The sequence below is a fragment of the Pezoporus wallicus genome, unplaced genomic scaffold (genome assembly GCF_028554395.1).
Source record: "Pezoporus wallicus isolate ANWC-B61680 ecotype Strahan unplaced genomic scaffold, APGP_CSIRO_Pwel_v1 contig_4816, whole genome shotgun sequence".
NCBI lineage: Eukaryota > Metazoa > Chordata > Aves > Psittaciformes > Psittacidae > Pezoporus > Pezoporus wallicus.
This window is the reverse complement of record NW_026640990.1, coordinates 867566-889497: the sequence shown is the minus strand read 5'-3', so window position 1 is coordinate 889497 and position 21932 is coordinate 867566. Positions and strand designations below refer to the sequence as shown.

The 21932-nt window shown below is 40.2% G+C and overlaps 1 protein-coding gene across 3 annotated transcripts; it reads right to left on the bottom strand.

The window, feature by feature from the left end:
• Nucleotides 1–5268: 5268 nt before the first annotated feature.
• Nucleotides 5269–15441, bottom strand: GHITM (growth hormone inducible transmembrane protein). Of its 3 annotated transcripts, none has more exons than XM_057421555.1 (9): nt 15364–15441; nt 13753–13912; nt 12270–12369; nt 10938–11049; nt 9659–9800; nt 8485–8593; nt 7491–7679; nt 6735–6906; nt 5269–5924 (listed from the first exon to the last, which is right to left on the bottom strand). In XM_057421555.1, the coding sequence occupies exons 2-9, from the start codon at nt 13879–13881 to the stop codon at nt 5837–5839; spliced, it is 1041 nt and encodes a 346-aa protein (XP_057277538.1). In that variant the 5' UTR covers nt 13882–13912; nt 15364–15441; the 3' UTR covers nt 5269–5836. The 3 variants fall into 3 exon arrangements, with proteins under 3 accessions (XP_057277538.1, XP_057277536.1, XP_057277537.1); XM_057421553.1 differs by having other exon boundaries at nt 15341–15427; XM_057421554.1 differs by having other exon boundaries at nt 15337–15426.
• Nucleotides 15442–21932: the final 6491 nt, after the last annotated feature.

Genomic DNA, 21932 nt, shown 5'->3' with positions numbered 1-21932 from the left:
CCACTTCTTCATAGTGGTCCTAACACCAAAAAGAATTACTGGAAATCTGTTTTTTAATTGCCACAGTTTCATTTAGCGGAATAGCATGACCACCCAGACTGGACGCAGGATGTTACAGATGTTACCATCACTATCAATTCACCTTAATCTCAATGGCAGAGATGGTCCATTGAGAGATGAAGCTCACTTTTTCCTCTGAAGCAGTACAATACATCCTTATCCATTGCCATCTTTAAAAATAAATAAATAAATATACATATAAATAAATAAATAAATAAGTAAATGATGACACAAATTTCTGAAAGCAATACATCCTTTCAGGATTTCTGAAGAATGCGTAAGAGCAAGAGTAAATGATAAGATTCCTCCCCCCGCCAAAGACAATGTAAGGAAACAAAATTACAGACTTTTGCAAATTACATTTGTCCCCAAGGAAATGAGAATACAATCTGAACTGAAATGCAAAAATCTCACTCTCTTTTCATTTATGTCTCTTGAGACAAATTCAGACAAAACTCGGGCTCTTAATAAAAGCTTCATTAGCGTTCTCCTGTCCCATCAGTTTCTAGCTACAAGTAAAACCACTGTTGATGAAGTACAGGTTTTTTCTTCCACTCCTTCCTAGTCACATAAATACAACTGCGGTGATCATAAATGCTTTGGGGGACAGACTGTGCTCGCTGCATTGAAATTTTGCCCAGTGAACTGGATCATGGGATTTTAGCTCATGCAAGCTTACACAAGTAGCTGACACTAAATCAAATGATGGAATATTCTCTTCAGACAAATGCGCCTCTGTTGGAGCTGGCAGGAAAATGTTGAAACATACTGCTATAGAAGTGTAGATGTGTTAGTTCACATTCTGGACTCCATATTACGAACTTCGCTTGTGTGCAATGATCAGCATGTCTACAACGTACAGAAGAATAAGGAAGAGGCCACAGCGGCCAAAAAAGGCATTTATACCCACCCAGAAGGACAACCTCCCTCTGCTATCCCTGCTAGCACCTCCTGTCAGATCAGTAGTGAGAGGATTTATCTGTTTTTAAGAAAGAGATCAATATGCAGATCAATTACAAAACCTTTCCAGAAAGCCCCAAAGGCTGACAGCTGCACAGTATTTTCTGCTTTGGAGGCTTGCCAGCTTCATTAAATGCCTTATCTACTCAGGAAAAAGAAGCAAGATGCCTTCCCAGACATTTATCATTGCACAACTTCATTTCCTCATAGTAAGTTTTCTGGAACTAAGCATTGGACAGCCAGACTAGTTATTTTGTACAAAAGACCCATAATGTCATGTATTCTTCTATCACCTTTCTGAAAGAAGGAAAAGCAAAGAAAAAGTGCTTTCTCAAGCAGCAGCTGAAAGGACAAATCTTTCAGAGCCACGGTAAACAGCAGGAAAGATAATCCTCCCTGTTCAGGCATCTGTGTTTTAATCTCCTTTGGGGGGAAGAAGTGACATGCAGAGGGAATAGCTCTGCTTCCGTAACAAGGTTACACAGTTCCTCTCATCACCCTGTCATGAAGGTGTGAGCTCTGGCAGATTAGCTGTCAAGAACAGTTTCCTTAATCGCATCTTGCTTGAACTAGAGGACTGGACTGCCACAAGAAGAAAATGTTTCCCCCCACAGAGCACTTCGCACTGCATCCAGTGTCAACACTTCTGGACTGAAGCTTTGCCTCGTTTTGGTATGCTCTCTCTTCAGAAGTCTACAGCTACCACGTAAAACAGCCCTCATCATATCTCTAGTCTTCCAAGGCTGGAGAGAACAGAAATCACCTAACAAAGCAGGGGGAAATGGGATGTATCTGTTATTCCATTTTCACCACAGTGCCTGCAGGAGGGAGGTTAAAACCAAATAAAACAAATACAGCTACAAGCTCCACCTTAACAGAGCAAGGCTATCCAGAAGAATGACCTGTGAAGAGGCAAGTCAACACAGAGCTTAGAGACCACAACCACCACACACAGAACTCACAGGCATGCTGGCTGGCAGCTCTGCAGGGGCTTCATTTGCAGGGCACCTGCTGAAAAAACTATCAAAGATGTTTTAAACGCTGCTTGAGGACAGTCTCCTAAGTGATTATCAACTCATATAAACTGCTAGGTCTTGCTCTTCATTGTCGTCTTTGATAGTTACTCTATCCCACATGCTCATTACTGTCTCTAGGAGTGAATACAACTACAGTCTGCAGTTTATGCAGTATATGCTACATATACTTTCCCTTTGATAACGGAGGCCAGCACATACTCCCAGACAACTAGGCTGGTTGACCATTAGTCCAGATTGAATTAAATTAACTTTGTATCCTGAACATGGTTAATGCTCCCTACATTCTCATGGCTCAAATGTTAGTTTCATTTATCCCTAAATTAAACAAGACCATTTACTCAAAATTTTATTTTTCTTATGTTTTTATTTTCTGTTTATCCCATAAAAATGCATTTTCCTTATATTTCCTTATGTTATGAAACAGTTGCTTCAGCCTGGTTAGAACAAATTCTTTCACACAAAATATCAATTCTTCTTAGAATGGCATGAGCTTTTAATAAAATATTAATGAATAATATATTGGGATATCACCCCCAAGAGCAATGACTCTATGAAGATGCAATTTTAAGAGTTTATTTAGCTTCTTTTTGGCCAGTGCAATGCGACACTCTGGAGCATGCCTTAATTTTATAAGAACTCAAACTAGGTTCCCCCCCCTCCAAGATTTTCAGACACATCCTTTGTCATTTTTGACGTATCAGTAACATGAATCTAAGGATACATCCCTTATTTCCCAGGATTATTCAGAAATATGTACTTCTGCACTCAATTTCCCTTCCAGCCCCCAACTCGCCCCGGCAACAGCTACAGCCTTTTTTTCAACTGAAAGACACAATACAGCAGTTGCTGCTCCTTTCATAAAATCAGTGCCTTAAGGAAGACCATCATGCAAATGCCTCACAGTTCCAGCTGACAGACTCTAGTCACACGTTAGCATCACTGTTTCCATTGAACCTCCTGTGTCCAACCACAACCTTGACACGCATCTGTTTCATTATTTTTGATATTCTTTGACCTTATTTGTTAAAGGCTTTTCCTTCTTCTGGTAATATTCATTATTCAAGACAAAAAAAATAATTAAAAATGCTTTATTCCTCAGCTGGTTTTTCATTTCCACGTTTATACCCTTCTTATAATAACTATTTTCCCTTCTTAGTTTACAGCACATGAAACAGGGCATTAATTAGATGGTCTAACCACAGTGCTGATCAGCTTTTACAGATCTGAAACTTAAGGATATAAAGCATCTAATTTCCTTCTGAAAGTATTCAGTGTTTATGAGGAGACAAAAAAAGTTCTTCCTCAGCTGTATTTGCTCTGAAAGCTGCTGAGCAAGATACACTTAACGAACCCCGACACAAGTATTACAATTAGACCTTTCAATTGAGGGTAAAAAAACTGAACAAACCCAATCCAAAATAGATTGCCTCCAGTAACATCACCCTGGTACGTTCAACTGATAAATCTAAACAACTTTTTAGTTCTAGAAAGTTTCCAGGTTTTCAGTTTCCGTTCCAAAAGCAGCCTGCCAGTAAGCCAGCACCAACTGCCAGACAGATGCTTTCCCTGAAATAGCAGGCACCTGGTTTTGTGCCTGTCAAACTATCACAATTTAGATTTGCAACTGCCCCCAAAGCAAAGCTGTCTTAATTGAGATAAATCTTTATTTTTCACTTAGGACTTCAAATGTAAAGGAACAACTCTTGATCTTGTTTTTCCTTTTGGACACCCACACTGGGAGGCACTGAGTGTTTCCTACAGGTATCATCTCACCATGAGTCAAGCTGCATCTCCTCTGAAGACTGAGCACAGAAGAGTGCTCATGCTTCCTCAAGCACTATTTGGCCTGTTTCTTTTTTTTTTAAAAGGTTACTGGATCTTCCTGGTGATCTCGCTATCATTGCAGAAATTTTCCCTAGGTAGGGTGCTGTGTTTTCCACCTTACTGTTTCAAACAGTCCAGAATCCCTCTCTTGGCTCAGTCAACCTCTAAAACCTTGTCCACAGAGTCTATCCAAAAGGTGTTTTGACAGCTTTTTTTATTACAGGTACAAATTTTATGATTTCATTGTAAGACAGCATTCTGTACATTTCAGAATTTGAGGACAAGCACACTGTTCTCTTCACCTACAGCAACAGTATGAATAAATTGATCAAGCATATAAAACTGCTTAAAAAGATATACCCCTCTAAATAGGCTACTTACACTTTGCATGATCAGAGATTTCTTCAAGTACTAAGCATTCTTCTTCAGCTGTTAACAGTGCCAGGAACTAGGTTGTGCCATATCATCTTTGGGCACAAAGGATTTGCAACAAGGTTCTTCACAATCCAGCTTCCTTCTTATGCTTGACAAGTCTAAAAATACTATGGTATATGACAGACATGAAAGCAGGGCTGCTGCAGTCAGTAGCCAACAGGTTGCACTAACAGAACCACTTGAACCAAGTGTAGATCAGCATCTTCCATCTGGGAAACATCCCCAAAAAGATTCTAACCAGTGAAACTGGATATAATTTGTTATTTCTTGAACAGAGGAATACATACTCTCTTATAAATGAAACTGTAGCAAAAAAAAAGTATCTGTAATACTCTTCAAGTTATTAGCGCAGAGGCACTAAAATTTCTATTAACACAGGGACAGTGAGAGTTGTCAGCTTGTGAGACTAGAATTTTATTGTTCATAGTCAATACATAAGCACAGCATATCTACCAGAAATTCAAAGTCAGAGTTGTTGACGTTACCTCTAAACTTTCTTGTGCCCCAGAACTCACCTTTTATTCCAACATAAAAGAACTGAGTTTGGTAAGTATTTGTTTCTTAATATTAAATCAATTTCACTGATAGGGAACATTCCTTTTAAACCAAGCTAAACATACCAACTGGGGGTAAAGTTACAGGCACACAACAGTACGGTAAATTTACGATACTTGGGCTTATAGCAGTCTATTCTCAATTCCCTCTTTCTGTGCCAACTGTACAAGCTTGTCAAAGGTAAGCAGTAAGAGACAGAGCTTCATCCACAATACTGAGATTTAGTCACTGGAAGACAGATACATGCCTATTGCTATTCAGTAATTTGGTAAATCTAGTATCAAAAAAACATAGCTATTATACCCACTCAACATTAAAGCACCGAGTTCTCATTTGCACTCCAGAAAAAGACTGAAGTTCCCATGGGACAAATGCCGCATGGTTTCCCCATCTTGCCTCATTTACACTTTTTGGTCACCTCACTGGTCAAATCCAATGCGTTTCTGACAGCTGCTTAAACCTTGCTGAATATCTGCCCAGGCAGAAGTCATTACTGCATTTAGTGCCATAATTTGTTCATAAGGTGTCACTGAAATATCATTTATGCAATCTTCACTGAAAAAAATGCCATTATCTCAACAGCATTTCATAAAGTAGCTTGTGTCCCTACTTGTGTAAGAGATACTGTTTAGAAATGATGGCCTTTACTATGCAGTAACAGGTAAAAAAAAAAAAAAAAGAAAAAAAAGCTGAATTGCTGTCAAACCCATTAAAAAGCAGACAATTTTACTCATATATTAAAAATAATTTACTTTCTCAAAATAATGTACAATTAGAAGCAGTTCACACTATTTTAACAATGAGCTGGAAAATGTTTGAAGAAAAACTAGTAAGCCTGAATCACACTGCACTGAAACAATATGATGAAATGCTTTATATTCCTGACTTGCAGCAAAACTTCTTGTAACCATAATTTTTTATTTAGTATGTGCATTAAGGTAGGCTGTCAGACACACAGTCTGGGTTTACTTCCTCCTGCTACCTCCACCACCTGCAAGCATGGTGGCCACCCGAATGAAGATGTTCAGTGTATCTGTGTAGATACCCATACACCTAGAAAACAGGAAATCAAAGTGAATTACTGTTGAGCAGATACAAATAATATTATTTGTATTTCGCACCATTACACTTAATTTTTAAAAGCCTTCACGAAGCATCTCTAACAAAACCCAACTATGATTGTCTCCAGTGCTTGGTATGTCAAAAAAACCCTGTATTTTTGTTCTACTATCTCTGCCTTAACAGGTAGTATGCTGTTCTCGTACAGGAGCTCTCTGCTTTTATGCTGTACTTTGATCTGTTTAGCTCCAAGAATTTTGAAGAAGGTCAGTATTATTCTATTTTAATTATAGAAAACCAGAATCAAGGAGATAAACAACTCAAGATAAGACAGACAACATTTACAGAGAAGTTATATGTACTGAGAATCAATTAATCCATCTTTCCCTATCTGTCACACTGTTGAAGATTTTTATTTAGTGACAAAGGCTAGCGAATATTAAATGACTATGAAAGAGTTAGCATTTTTTGTCTCAGATGATACTGACAGATATTTGTAGAAAACAGCTATAAATTCTCCAAGCAATGCTTTAGAAAATAAAACTTCTTTTTGGAAGTACTGCTGAAGGCATGTGACACCACATTCACCCGTTTCTCTCATTTCAGGCAGATGCTTTCAATTTTAACTGCACTAGCTATTTTCACACCACATCTTTAAAGCCTGTGATCCTTCACACTTAATAGCAATACACTTCTGAACAGTAAATAAAAGGTCTGGCATAGTTTAAAAGCGTAGTTTGATATAGCCTGAAGCAAATGCTTACACAGTCATTGAGATCAGCTGCATTAACACGTAATACTTACGCATTGATTGGGTCGTATTTTGTTACTCCATAATATGGAATAGTTTCTGCACGCTTAATAACATGCTGCGTATCATAGAGCAGGAACATGCCAAAGAGTACTAATCCACCATAAACAGCTACCGAATACAAGCCGGCACCAAAAGCAGAAGTGGGAGGCAAGAACATGGACCCTGGAAAGGAATGCACAATGTACAACAGTATTAAAGACTGCTACTATACGTATCTGCTACTCTGAGCTGGGTCAAATGGTGCTTACTGTAGCACACTTTTTTCAGTGAGTATTCAATTCTCAATTTGTGGTGCTTTTTTGATAGCAAGAGCTTTAATACACAAGCTGAAGATGTCACATATACACCCTGATCTAGTAATTCTGAACACCTAGGGAATTACAGGTATTTCATGTGAAAGTGCTTCTGACCCTAGGACTACAACTATGCCTAGAAACAAGGGAGAAGAACAAATAGACCAAGAACTAAGGTCACATTTACTGTCTTCCCTACCCAACTGGCAGTAACTAAAAATACAAGCCACCACTACTGGCCATTTTTCAGATTAACGTGCCAGAACTGTAACTTCACATTTACTGTCAAGAACACATTTAACAGAGTATTTTCTGCTGTGCTAGGTAGGCCTGCAAGGGCTATTTACAGCAAAACTTAATCGGACAGATCAGTCTGCAATTAAACAGGAGTTGCATCCTAGCAGTTTAATTTTATAACCTACTTTATCTGATAGTATTAAAACAGTATTTTACCAATTGAAGAGGCAAGAACAAAGCCTAGGCCTATTCCCAGGGGTCCTCCCATGTTCAGGAATTTTTCACTTGGAGCACACATGGCGACAGTGGAGAGCCCTCCAACAATTCCAGCAGTGTACCAGGCAGCTCTGATGAGCAAGGGACCACCCAAGAAGGCTAGAGGAGCCACCACTGCACCCATGACACCTAGCAAAGGAAAACAAAACACCACCCATTATATTCGGAACAGATCTGGTAAAAACACCACGTGCCAAAAAATTTTGTTTTACAGCCAGGTAACATGGCTCAAACTAATCCACTTACATGACAAAAGACAAACACACTTTGCTAGAATCATGTATGAAACCTCTTATCTAGTCTACTAATATCACATTAGGTTTTAACTTAGCAATCACCAAAATAAACACAACTTTGTCAAAATGTTAGCTCTAGAGAGGAAAATACAACTCCAGTGCTTAACATACATGTGTTTTTCATGAACCATGAATTATTTCTGGAAAAACAGTTTTGAAAAGTAATAGCCACTGTTATTTGAAGTAGTCATCATTAGTGAGAAAACGATCTGTAGTCACATCTTGCATACCTGATGGGCACATGTATTAAAGCAGTTTAATACTAAAAAAAAATTGTTTTTCTAGTCCAAGTTTTCAAATACTTTCTTACCCTGCAGAGCTGGAGAACAGGAAGTATAGTGCTTATAGAAGCTATGGTCCCAGAAAGCAATCACAAACCCAAAGCAGCTATGAGATCAACTAATTCTATCCAATGTGGCATACACATATCTCAATTTTAACTTGAGCATGACTTTTAGAAGATTATGAAAAAATATGGGCACTTAAGGAATCTTCCTGACATTCAAGTCTCTGAAAAAAACCCTAACTCTCCCACAGCAGTATAGAGAAATCTGCCTTAAAGTCAAAGTTCCCTTAAATTAAGAATCTGGTCACACTGAAGCACAGACATCTCTACAATGAAAATTAAAATCATATACCTGAATGCATCATCCAAGCCAAATGTTTAGCAGCTGGACTATTTTCATAGGATATGGACCTGACCAACATTCCAGCACCGATCATAGCTGCAAAAGTTGCACCTATTGCCTGTAAAAAAAGCATTACAGAGCTCAAGTTATCATTAGGACATAGTCTCTGTTCTCACTTCCTGAAGTCAGTAGCGTAAATCTGAAAAGAGCAACCTAATTCATAACTGGGGTGTTTGTCAATTTTTCTCTTGTAAGGTCACAGTAAAAGGTTTCTTCATCCTAGTTTGCAGTAAGTTCCCATTTTATTTAGGCTTCTAGGAGCCCAAGTTTAGTGGTAAAATGGCAACAATCTCTTAATTGTGTATTGTAAGAGCAAGAAAACATACAGTTATGCCCCTTACTCTAATCCTCATTACAGTACCTGAAATGTTAGCCTTAGTTTTTGTCTTGTACATTTCTCTACACAAAGCTAGTACTCAGTTCACACACTTTTGCCACCAATGATTTTTAAACCCCAATGCCTCCCCTGGTTCCAAGCAGAATTATCCAGCAGCTAGCACATAGGTCAAAAACGTACACTTTTGATTTATCAACAAGGATGCATTATTAAATTAATCTCCATAAATTATGTAAATGTTGGCATTTAACTATTATCACTGCACTCAACACACAGAGTATGTACTAAGCAGTCACATTTTGTTAGCAGCACTCTTCAATGATTTGCCTACTAGCATCATTTCAGTCTTGGCAAACAGGAGAGAGATCTCAAAGAGCTATACAAAAAAGCACAGGGAGGAACAGGAATGCACAGGGACATCGGTTTCCATTTTAGAAAGTGACAGAAACAGCTTCATTAGCCTCAGATGACTATTTACAACAGATTCTTCTTGCATATAGGTGGTAAGGATAGCACAGCATGGACTTTTTTCTTACATAATTTGTCTCTAACAAACTACAAAGTAGTACAGAAGGTGCACACCAGCATGTAGTTAGAATCATCAAATCTTAAACCACAGAATATCATTAGCATACTTACATAATCTTAATGGATAAGGAGATCAATGTAAGTGAAGTTTTGACATACTTTTCACCAAGTAATCCACATTTAGTATTCTTTTGCATCAACCATCACATTTAGGGTCATTTCCCAGTAAATGTTTTTTTTTTTATAACATAAGCTTACCAGCCAGGAGCCTTTTGTCATAAGACTCATGAGAGCTGGAGATCTGCTTACTGCTACAGCAGACAGTGCTGTCAAGCCAATGCTTCCCGCAAAGTACATGTAAGTAGTTTGAATTCTGTCTTTCACATACTGTGGCCAAATACTGAAAAATAAGCATATAACTTCTAAGTCATGCACAGCTGTATGATTACCAATATCAGAATAAAGACTAACTGGAAACATAATCAAGCCGTTAAATATATTCATAGCTATTGATACAAATAAGGTTTCATAAAAGTGGTGTGATCTAACAACTTCTGCCGTGAGTTCATCTTGTAACAGGAGTTGAACTTTTAAATCTTGCTGGTCTAATGTAACAGAACTCTCTACAAACAGTGCAACTTGCAAATAATGATAATTGCAGTTCAATTCTAAGAAGAAAGCATACAGAGGAAACAGAATAACAAATACGTTTTAACTATGGAAAAACAGAGAATGGTGTATGTATAACAAACTGGTTTAAGGAAAATGCCTACAGAATGCGAACTGAGCGCTAAGCAGCTTGCTAAGCAGCTCACAGACTGCTGAGTCACAGTCCACATGATTATCTGACATCACAGGCATGAATGTCATTTTGAGAGCTCTAACAATAGCAACAGACTTAGACATTATGAATGAGTTCTTGCAGTATGATTTGGTCACACTATGGACAGGAAGCTTTCCCTGCTAACACCAAACTTAAACATAATGCACGCATTTTCTCCCATTTCACTTTTTTGACTCATTACTTCAAAGCTTTTGGAGAAAAAAGCCAAACACAGACATATGTATCAATGAAAAGTTTCTCAGATGCCAAAGTTTTAAGTAAAACGTATTTATTAGAGCATAGGTTATGCCAAGATAAGTAGCGTGTTCCAAGGAGACTCTCTTTCCAACATGCGGTATTGAAGTTTAATGAACAGTCTCACAGGAACACCAGGCAAAGTGGTCGTAACAAGTTTTACAAAAGACTACACTTCATAAATTATCAGGGGCACACCTCATAAGGCACATTTATATACTCTGCACAAATAAATTTCAAATTTAGCAAAACAAGTCGCTTAAGTCAATATCTGCTTAAACCTGGATAATTTAAATTTTGCTTTCAGTTACATTCTTTAAAATCCTGTACAGAAAGCAGTGAGGGTTTTCTGTTCAGAGCTTAAAAAAACCCGTAAGCTATGTGTACGCTGGGTGTTATCAGCAAAAGAAGAGACATACAATGAGGAGGGAGATTCACTTAAAAGTGAATCTTACTTACGCAGCTTTTTCAATAGCTCCAATCTCACTGGACATGCCCATTCCATAGTAAGCAAGGGCCCCCAGGCCAACAGCAGCCCCTCCAGCAATAATAAATTTCCCCAGGCGATCAGCTGTATGAAGAAGAAAAAATATCCACACTGTTATGAATGCTTTTTCTCGAATAGTAACATCCTCACGAGTTTTGTTGTATCAGCAATAGTTGATCCATGTTAGACTTCCTTCTTAAAGTTCCACTTAAGTTACCAGGTCTCAATGAGCTATACGTGAAAAACTAGATTCATCCTATCAACACAATGTAACTTCATAAAATAGTGTAAGAAATAAGAGACCAACTAGCAACATGCCAGGTTTACCGACCTTCATTAGTGACAGCAATTCCAACATAAAACCAGTTAACAGGCTCTCCAGCAGAAGAGTTCACCTGTCAGCTGATTTAGTATACCATTTCACTATCCAACTCACTATAAAACAGGAGAAAAATTACATGTTGCATTCGTTCCTCTCATTCATCTGCCCTTAAATACTTGCTCCATCCAGGGCTCTTTGGCAGCCATTGGATCCAAATAAGTTTATAAAAGGATTTCCAAAGCTCATGAACAACACCACATGATTTACCATCAGTTTCTGCTGTCTGACTTTTAGGCATACTGCCTGAGTGCTAGGTATCAGATTACTGCTACTAACACAAATACCAATCATAAAATACTGTTATAGTAGAAGAGCTGCTGAGACTGAAGACTTTCAGTTGTGTAACCCCAAGTCTAGGCATTTTCCTAATGTGTTATAATCAAGACACTAGCCAATCTAGATATAGTTTGTCAACTCAGTGCTATTATAGGATATTTACAAGCCTGTTCTGTCAGATACTGCTACCTAAAAAAATCCCTTACACACTAGCTGTACTAACAAGCACTGTAAGACAATGCCCACGTAACACCAGAAACTTTTTTACAAACTCTACATGCTGTACAGAAATCCTTCCTTTAAACATTGTACAAAGTAGATATAACAAAGCAAGCCTGCATACTTTTTAATACCCACAACCAAATCTCCATTAAGAGGCAACCATTTTGACTGAACAGTTCTCAACAGCAGCTTAAAGAGGAAACATGGAATTTCTCTATATTGTGACACATTTGTAGTTTTAAACTCTACAAAGAAAGACAAGCAGAGAAACTGTCTCCAGCTGTTTGACAGAGATTCCTAAGCAAACTTACACATGAAACAATATTCTCAGTTTCCTTAACCATTCAAAGGAAACTTGATTCCTTCAAGGAAATTTTAAATTAAGCTTCTAAGATTCTCAGTATTTAAAGCACAGCTACCTTACCTTTAAGTGCAGTTTCCGCAGATGGCTCAAATGCTGCTTCTTTAATTTCCTGGCCAATTTTTCCACGCCTTACACCTGTTCTTACTCTCGTGGCGTAACACTGTTAGATTCAGAGATAACATAAAAAAAAGACTAAATTAAACAAGATAGAAGATACTTATTATCAATTTACATGCTGCATTTAAAATAGTCTCTTAATTATTCCTACTTACCTCCTAAACACATGAAGTAATTTTGCTCAAGGAAAACAACTGCACATTAAAGTTTAGGAACTGTTGTGAGTAACATTCACACATTCTAGTAGTACAGCACCAATGCAGAGAATTTCAGAAGCTGATTTCCAGTCTGCATTTCTTTTACTTTGGTCCCACAAGGTCACAAGGATTTTTATTTATTTTTGTAAATATAAAAACATACTATTTACATTAAAAAATTATGTTACTTTCTGTGCGAAAACACTCTACATAAACACTCTTCTTGCACAATACTTACACTTTACAGACACTAAATTTGGAAAGCCATCACAAATTCTGCTTTGAACTCTAGCCTTGATTTAGAGAACACACGCTGAATGAAGGCTTATAAACGATTTTTAAGGCTGACAAGCTTCAAATAAACAAAACATGCTGCTCAAAGTCTTAGCAATCTGCAAGAGCAACAAACAATAAACTCATATTTCAGTTCAGGAACAACATTTGAAGTTTCCTTACCACTGTCCCAGGAATTTCTAAATTACTATACATGCACCTGAGCTCACTCAAAACTGTGAGTTTGTTTTAACACTAAAACCTGAAATCTAAAAGCCATTAGAACAATAAAAATCAGGAAGTTTATCACAGCATTTCAGTTTTGTTGTGTTTTGCATCTATAAAAATCTAGCATTTCAATAGTTGTCACCTGAGCAGAAAGCATGTCTGAAATATCTTCCCTAAATGAGGAATAAACAGTGTCTTAGGATGACGACAGTCCAGTTTTCAAAATTGTTGGTTAGGCCAACGATAGTCCTGCCGTAATTCAGAAGTTGCTGTAACCTGGACTATAGCTTTAAACACACTAAAGTCCTTGAAAAGAAAGCTTCTACTTTAATATTATACTCAAGGTATATATATTTAATATTATGTTCAAGAGTCTTACTTGGAAGCAGGGAGCTATGACAAGAAGTCAGACAAGACTTTCTGCTGATCTTGCTCAAGGGTCTTACATAACAAGACTTGTCCGTTGTTAAATTACCTCATTTAAATTCTTCTTTTCCAATTTCCATGGGCAAATCTTAATTGAAATAGAAGTTACTAGTTCAATTGTTCTTAAAACCCTGGTTTTTGACTGAGTAACGTTATTCTGTAAATCAGAGTGTGTACCTCAAAGAAACACAAGGCTCATGATCATTCAAAACAGGTACTCCATGTAAAGCAATTCTTTTGGCAAAACACTCAACCCTTTAAGGTATCAGCAGTCAGAATCATCAGAAAGAGAACTGCCTTACCTGGTTAGGCTGCCAGAGCCTGTATGCTTTTATACTGGAGTTCCTCAAAGCTGGGGAAGTCTGAGTAATGGTGGGGCGGATAGTCTGGCATGATAATGCCCTCAGGCATACTAGCCTTGCAGCCAGCATGGTTGCTTAGGTAATTTAATACACTGTGTTCCTGCAAAGGCATAAGAAAAACATGCTTTACTATTTAGTTACATGGTTTTCAGAAAACAAGGTACACTTACTACTTGCTCTCAACTACTCTATAGACTGTAATAGAAATGGTATTATGACTAGAGTTATGTAATAAAAGCTAGAACCTTCTTAAATACACAGTTCAATTCTATCGCTATTTGTCTTCCATTTCCAGAGACTTCTCTCACAACTGGCCTGAAAACAGGAGAACATACCATTTGTCATGCATATAAATTACATCAAAACCCTTCATGTAGTTATGAGTTACTTTACCAACTAACTTTGAGACATAACACTTCATGAGTGCTCTGTCCTCCAGAAACTATTCATAAAAGTAATCCGAATCTATTTGAATTTCAGCGAAGTATAAACCCAAATAAGCAAACAGCACAATAGATAAGCTAGAACAAGTTTTAGACAGGTATTAAGCTATCCTTTGAAGAGCTAATTAGCTTTACAGAAACAGTACTGAGTCAAGGTCACAGCCCAGAACACAAATCCAGGGCAACTTGTGAAGTTGTGACCAGAAAACGGTGACATCACTCTTGGGCAAGTGGACTCCAGACTGCAGCAGTATTAAAACTGCTAGCTTACTTCCACAAATAGTGCATATATTACACAAAGTCCCCAAGCTGTTGTAGGTACAAATACTTTAATTATGACTATACACCTCTCACAAGATGCCCCAACAACCAATATGTTTTCCTTCACACAACTGTTTGTAGCTTGCATGTACAGTCCTAAATATAAAGAGTATTCTAAATGAAGGCAACTTTAAAGCTGCATGAGAAACGAGCATCCACAGCAGTGGAGAGCTAGCATTAACGACAAACAAGATAAAGTGGTGAAATTACCCTGCTGCTAGAAAATATTACTTCACTTCTAAACTCAGTTACGAAATCCTCCTTTTTTAAGTGAAATTAGTTTCAGAGACTCATCCAGTTTATGCCACTAAACCCACTCTTCCACGGGGATTACTGCGTTTGCAGGAATTTACAGTGACAACTCCGTGATGATGATAGTTTTTTGAAACTGGTAACTGATGCAAGACAACTTCAAGCATTAAATTAAGAACAAGGACGAACGACACCAGAATTAAAAGGAAAACAAAACACCATCCACATTCCAGCATATTAACTAGCAAACACAGCAGTAAGGAAAACCAGCAAAACTACTGCTGCACCAAAGTATAAGGAAACCCACTCCCGCCTAGCAAGCGCGGCGTGACTCCACTAAAGGGACAGGGACCCGTCCAGCCTCACGCCTAGGCCTAGGCCTAGGCCCAGGCCCAGGCCGCGGGCCCTCAGTGGCTCTCGGCAGGGCCCTGTTCCCTCCGCTGGCAGCTCCGCTCCTGCACCCCAAGGAGCCCCATGCCGCTGCCCCCCCGCCGCCGCCCCTGCTCACCTACGTGACCGCTTCTCACCCTCTCACCCCGACCGACACTTCCCCGACACCGAACACACAGCTCCGCAACAACGCCTCCCGGAGAACGGAAGTGACGCCAGGCTGCGCCAAGCTCTCCCGGCGACTGGCTCACTCACCCCACGTGACTCCGGAGGAGGCAAGCACCATTGGCTGGGGGAGGCCGGGTGAAGTGACGCGTGCGGCCGGCGGGCCTAGCGCAGAAGCCATCTTTGCAGAGGGCAGGGAAGTTTCTGGAAGCCCCGCAGGCTGTGTGTGCCTGACACAACCGCGCTTGCTGCAGACCGTCAGTCAAGCGCTCCGGGAGGCAAAGGGCGAACAGCTCTGACTGGCAGCCGTTTCACCGTGGAGACCCCATTTTGAGCGGGGCTCCGTCGGTCGCTGGCCGGCGGGTTCGCTCCGGCAGCGAAGAGAAGAGAGGAGAGGAGAGGAGAGGGGAGGGGAGGGGAGGCGAGGCTAGGGTAGGCGCAGTGCGGCACTCCCCCTCCCGAGGGGCGGGGTGCAGCAGGCTGGCCTGGCCTGTGCAGCTGACGGGTGGTCTGGAGGTCCCAGCTCCCCGGAGATACTAATGAATGTAGAGAGGGTGGTGTCCAGATGGCCCCGAGGGGTCGGGCTTGGCTGCGTAGCAGGCCGGGGCAGGGGGGCTCGACAGGCCTGTGCCGCAAGGCCTGCGTGCCTCTGGGCTGCGGCTGCCTGGCAGCGGCTTCTGCTTGCCAGCAGGTGGCATGAGCTGTGTGGAAATACCCGAGCGAGGCCTCCTCCAAAGTTAACTTACTTCTGAGGACTATAACAATCCATCTTGTGCTATGCGCTTTCCCCTCCTCCATTTTGTCAGCTGCTCGGTGTGCTGACGCAGGCTGTAAAATGGCAGGGAGGAGAGGTTTGGCAGCGAGTGCACCCAGGTGTGCCGCAGGGACAGTGGCTCCTCTGCAGTGGCCCCCAAGCAGGGCGAAGGCAGGGAAACACAGGCTGCAGACCTTCAGCATTCTGGCCCACCTTAAGCTACTGCTGAAATTTGGGGATAAATCTCCCCTATATTAACTTATCCTTGGAGTTACATGTTTCTTCCATGTGGATATATTGCATAACTTAAGATAGGTGCCCACATGCCAGATAAGCGCAAAATACAGTACTGCGTACATCCATTACAGAAATGTTTTTTTCCAGCCCTTACCTTACAGTCTTGCCCTTTGCTGAACCTTGCAGCTTCCTTCAACCCTCAGAGGGCTAAGCTTCCCCCCCCCTTGGGTAAACTTAACTCTTTACTGGCAGATTCTCTCCAGCCTCACTCCAAATGGTGATTTTTTTTCCCAAGCTTAACCGTAAACTCTAGAGCAGCAGCACCCTGGACTACCCATTCCTCAGAGGAATATTCTTTTACAGCCCTTTGTATCCTTTGGCAGCTCAACTCCCTTTCCACCAGCCCTAAGCCTAGGCTAGGCTAAAATGCTCACGAGGTGGCTGAGGCTATATCCTCAACGTTACCAGAAGAACTTTTGGCAATCCTTCTTCTCTTTTCTCAGCCCTTTTCTAGCCCTATCCCAGCTGCATATTAGTCTTCCTTGTTCTCTTGATACTAGTGCTAATTCTAACCCTAGTTTGAGCTACCAGTCAAGCATGATTGAGAAACAGAGTATTCTTCAGAAAGAAACTCTTTTGACAGCTCTGTGTTTGTTCTGGGAGGCCCTTTCCAGCCCCACTTTAGCTGTGGCTCTGTAGTTTCTTTCACCTTGAATGCTATATATGAACATGGTTCCTCACAGCCAAAAAAAACAGGCTGTGAAAGCTTTGAGCAGAATCAAATACAACAACAAAAAGTTGTTGAATATAGAATTAGGTACAGAAATAGGTGAGAGTTTCAGATACAATTTTGAGATTGTGAGATTAGCCTTTGTGTATCTTGGAGCATGCTTTAATTTATAAGAAAAATATGGTGAACTGCTAGTTTGCAAAATGAAGAGAGATTAGATGTGGAAGAGGTCTGAAAGTGTACCAGCACATAGGATCTTGAAGGAGAATTTGAGAAGAATAAAGCAGAAGAATGGATGAGAGAAAGGTGGAAATTCCATCAAATGAGGCCAAATCCAGTGGGATTCAGGGTCTGATTCTTACTTACTCTAAAGGTTATTTGCTTTTCTGTGGAGTGAATGAAAAACCCAAAACTTTGAAGTCTGTTGCCCTGAGGTCTCCTACATGGAAGAAGAAATGCCAATTTCAGGCCACAAATATGTTGTTTATTGAGACTTGTAGTGTTTATTTCAGAGTTTGTAACACTCTGTAACTGTTAGGTACTAAAGGGTTCATTACAATAATATTTATAATTCAGTTATTAATAGCCATAGTTTATGCAAGAAATCAAACTTCTCTCTTTTACTACATCATGTAATCATGTAAAAAAAAACATTGCCTGGGACTTCTCAGATAAGATCCTGAATCCATCTCTGCCCCAAATTGTTACTTAAGTAGATAGTTCTGCCAGAAGCAACCCAAATCCACACAGGGCCCACACTGCAGCAAATTCGGCTGTTGAAGCTTTTTCACAGAAACTTGCCTACAATGCCTACAAGATACTCCTTTTCTGCTGGATGGCCAACATGTGTAACTGCTGTAGCTCGCGAATCGGTGAATGAGTGGGAAAGCAGTGGCCTCTTGTGTAAACAAGTCCCAAACCATCTAAGAGTTTTTCAGTTAAAGCCAGAGGGTTGGATTCTATCTGCAGGCACCAGTGTAACATGGCTATTTCTCTCAGATGGGAAGGCAATAGCTTCAATCACTGTGCCACCTGGTATTGCTGCAGAGCTTCAAAGCAGCTGGCTATGCTTTTGCAGTAGTTTATGCTCATGGTGACAGAAACATGGATAACAGCGTGACAGGCTCATTGGTGAGATGGCTGCCAAATACACACATAAAAATTTGCTTCTTAACTTCAATGCACTATTCCTACATGGAATTGTGTTCAAATGCACTGGATCTGAGGCCAGTGCTGTTTAGCATGTTTGTTAATGACCTGGATGACAGGAGAGTGCATGCCCTTAGTTTTGCAGCAGATTATAGAAAATTGGGAGGGGTGGGTGATGTGCTTCCACCGGGAGGGACATCAGTTGGCCTGAGAATTGGGCAAAGAGGAATTTTATGCAGTTCAACAACAGGGAGTTCAAAGTCTTGCACCTGGGGAGGAGCAGCCCATCCACCAGCATAGACTGGGGCCCCAACCAGCGTGAAAGTAGACTGGCAGAAAAGGCAGACGCATGTTGAACCTCCAGCGTGCCCTTGTGGCAGAGGCAGGCAGCAGTATCATGGGCTGTGTTAGAACATGGCCAGCAAGTCAGAGGAGGCTATCCTTTCGCTCTGCTCAGCGCTGGTGAGGCCACACCTGGAATACTGTGTCCGATGTTGGGCTTCTCTGTACAAGAAAGATACAGGCAGACTGGAGAGAGTCCAGCAAAGGGATACGGAGGTGATCAAAGTGACTGGTAACATCTTTTACATGAGGACAGTCTGAGAGAAGTAGGACTGTTCAATCCAGAGAAAAGAGGTCTTGGGGGGTTTACAAATGTGTATAAATACCTGATGGCATGGAGTAAAGGAGTAGGAGCCAGACTCTTCCTCAGTGATTTCCAGTGACAGGACAAGAGGCAAGAGACATAAACTGAAATAGAAGACATTTTGTTTAAACATAAGAATTTTTTTCAAAAGCCATACACCGTCCTGAGCAACCCGCTTGTGCAGGGGGATTGGCCTAGATAATCTGCAGAGGTCCTAGTCGACTTCAGCTATTCTGTAGTTCTATGAAGGATTAACATAATGATTCCTGACGGATCTGAAGCACTTGTGATTTTTCAGGACTGATATGCACCAATAAGAACTGTTTGGAAAACAATAAACATTTTTGCAAGTGGTATGTAAAAAAACCGGTGATGTTTCCAAAGAAAGAAAAATACCAAAAAAGAAAAAATACAGAGATACTGTTTTGTGAAAATAGGTGAAAAATTTCTCAGAAATAAAAAATAATATAAACAGGGAAATTTACACTGATACAAAAATTCCCCACGATTTGAATGGGTCATTTTTCAACCTACAGTGTGTTTTGCACTTGCAGGAAATTCATCATTTTCTAGGCAGAATCAAGTACAGTTTGATATTAAAGGGTTATTGTGTAATTAGAAATTTTGTAGTATCAGAAAATACCATTGCAAAGGGACATAAGTATCCCAGAGGGATGTGTAAAGTTGGCATGGCAGGCCTCCAAGTCTGTCTGCTGGGCAGAAGCTAGGCTCCCTAGTTCCCAGGTGTGAAATATCCCGTAAGCGACTGCAGCCAGTACATACGGGATGATGGTCTCTGGCAGCTGCGCCCAAGGGAGAAAGCTGATCTGACTGCCTGACTCCCAAAGAGGCTAGTCTAAGCTCTCCCCCCTCAAGTCTTGCGAGAGAAACAACAGACATTTTCAAACAATAAAGTCTGTCTGTTCTGAGAGATAAATGGTTTCTCATGGGATTTTGTTGTCTTGCCATGAAAGCGAGGATTATGAGCAGTGCAGTCATCTTCCAGGAGATACCATGTGATGTATTTTCAGCCATGCGCTATGCCTTGCCAGCCACCTGAAAGGGGACAATAAAAAACTTGTTTAGCCCAGTGCAATCCTGGAAAGCTGCATGAACCACAAGAAGCTCATTATTGCATTAATAAATATGGTCAGTGTCAACTTTGAAGCTTTCGCTTTAACTCCGTAGCTCTGGCATCTTCCTGCAGAAAAAGATGTCGCTGTCAGTTGTTCACATAGCTGTGTTGATCAGCAGAAAATAAATAAATCTGTGGTTAGCACAGTTTCTCCTTAGAGTAAACTTTGCCATTGCAGTTTTGCAAATTAGAGTTGAAGAAAAATATTTTGAAGGTTTTCTGGCTGTGCTGACTCCAGCACTTGAGCTATCTCTCCCAGCAGATTACAGGGAACTTCTGGACTTCATCTGTTCCTGCTACTTATGTGACAAACGTACTCATTAAGCATCATGTTTGTATTTTAGATTAGGTATTATGAAACAGTGCAGCGCAAAGGGAATTTGGGGATACAGTACTGATGTTTTTCTCAAAGCCTGTCAAGAAAAGAATGCCGTTAAACAGAATATTACTTTACCATGGAAGATACAGCTCCTTCCATGCAGGAATTTGAGCAGTGATAGGCTGGGATAAGCCAGAAGTGAAGCAGTGTCAATATTTTCTACAGGTGTGAGAATTTGGGGGTCTTGGTTTATTCAGCCTCTTCTCAAACATTTCAGACAGTTGCTTCATTACAGTAATACTGAACTGTGCTGACAGTGAGGTGAGTGTCTTCACACATTTCTGTTACAAAGTTCGCACCTCATTAGTTTTAAAAAGCATTGTAATTAAATTTGGACTGCAGCTTCTGTATTTTGAGAACTTGAATGTATATTTACATTGAGCAAAAGTAATTTCCATGTAGTAATATTTCACCTAGAGTTGGAGAAAAAGTTTGTATGTGTTTGCAAGGAAATTCCCTGTGTACTGTCATAACAAGCATCAGCTATAAGGAATTTCATAGGTTTAGTAATGTCTTCTGGGTTGTTCAAGAGATGGCTGGATTTTTGTGTGTTTAAAAAAATGGTGTTTTGAACACAGCAAAACCAGTATAGTTACTGTAGACCTTTTTAAAAACAAATTGATACATACATTTGTGTAAAAAAATAATTTCAGAATAGAAAATATATATGTTTGCAACTTCTGAAACAGCCTGGAAAACACTTTTGTTTTAAATATGTATTTTCATCTTGCTAGAAGGGTTCTGCCTTGTCGTCAGTTCTTTTCATGAAAAATAGTTCAGTGAGTATACATAGAAGTTTGCTCTGTGTGTACTCTGCAAGCTTCAGATTTACTAAGGAAAAAGTCTTCCAGTAGAACTTATGGAAAAATGCACATCTTGAGTGGCTTTAGGGGAGGAGCAGGTTCTGTTGTGTTTTTTTGTTTTGATTTTCCAGTCAGTAAAACGTTTTCCTTCCTTCCATACTAAAGAAAGTAGCATCTTAACAAGCTGTGGTGATAAAGAAGTTCCATTCTTTGAAGGCGTTAAGGGGAGGGGGATCTAAATGGACAGATCTACCGAGAAGTTCCTGCATCCATTTTCTGATTGCTCATAGTTAGGCCCCATTGTGTAGAAATGACTTTGTTTTTATATTACCTGAGAGGAAATGCAACCCACGTTGTATTTAACATTTTTTTGCAGGTTGGATTCCCTATGGCCATACCAGTAATCCTGATGAGTTCTTGTGTAATCTGCATCTGCTTCCTTAGGGAGGAGGTAGAGCTGCCTTTGCTACAGTCATAATAGCCTTCCTGGACCTAGCATAGCCATTTCCTTCCTTACTCTGGGTCTTTCCCTGGTCACTGCAAGTGTCCAGGCCTTTTCTTCCTACTTCTGATATTGCCCCAGGCTTCCCTGTGGTCACAGTTCTGACACTCTTTGGTCTGCTTCCAAGCCTGCTATGTTTTATTCTTGCTTTCTCCCTAACCTTCATCAGTCCCTTACCCCTTCTATTCCCTCCTCCATACCAGGTGTAAAATGG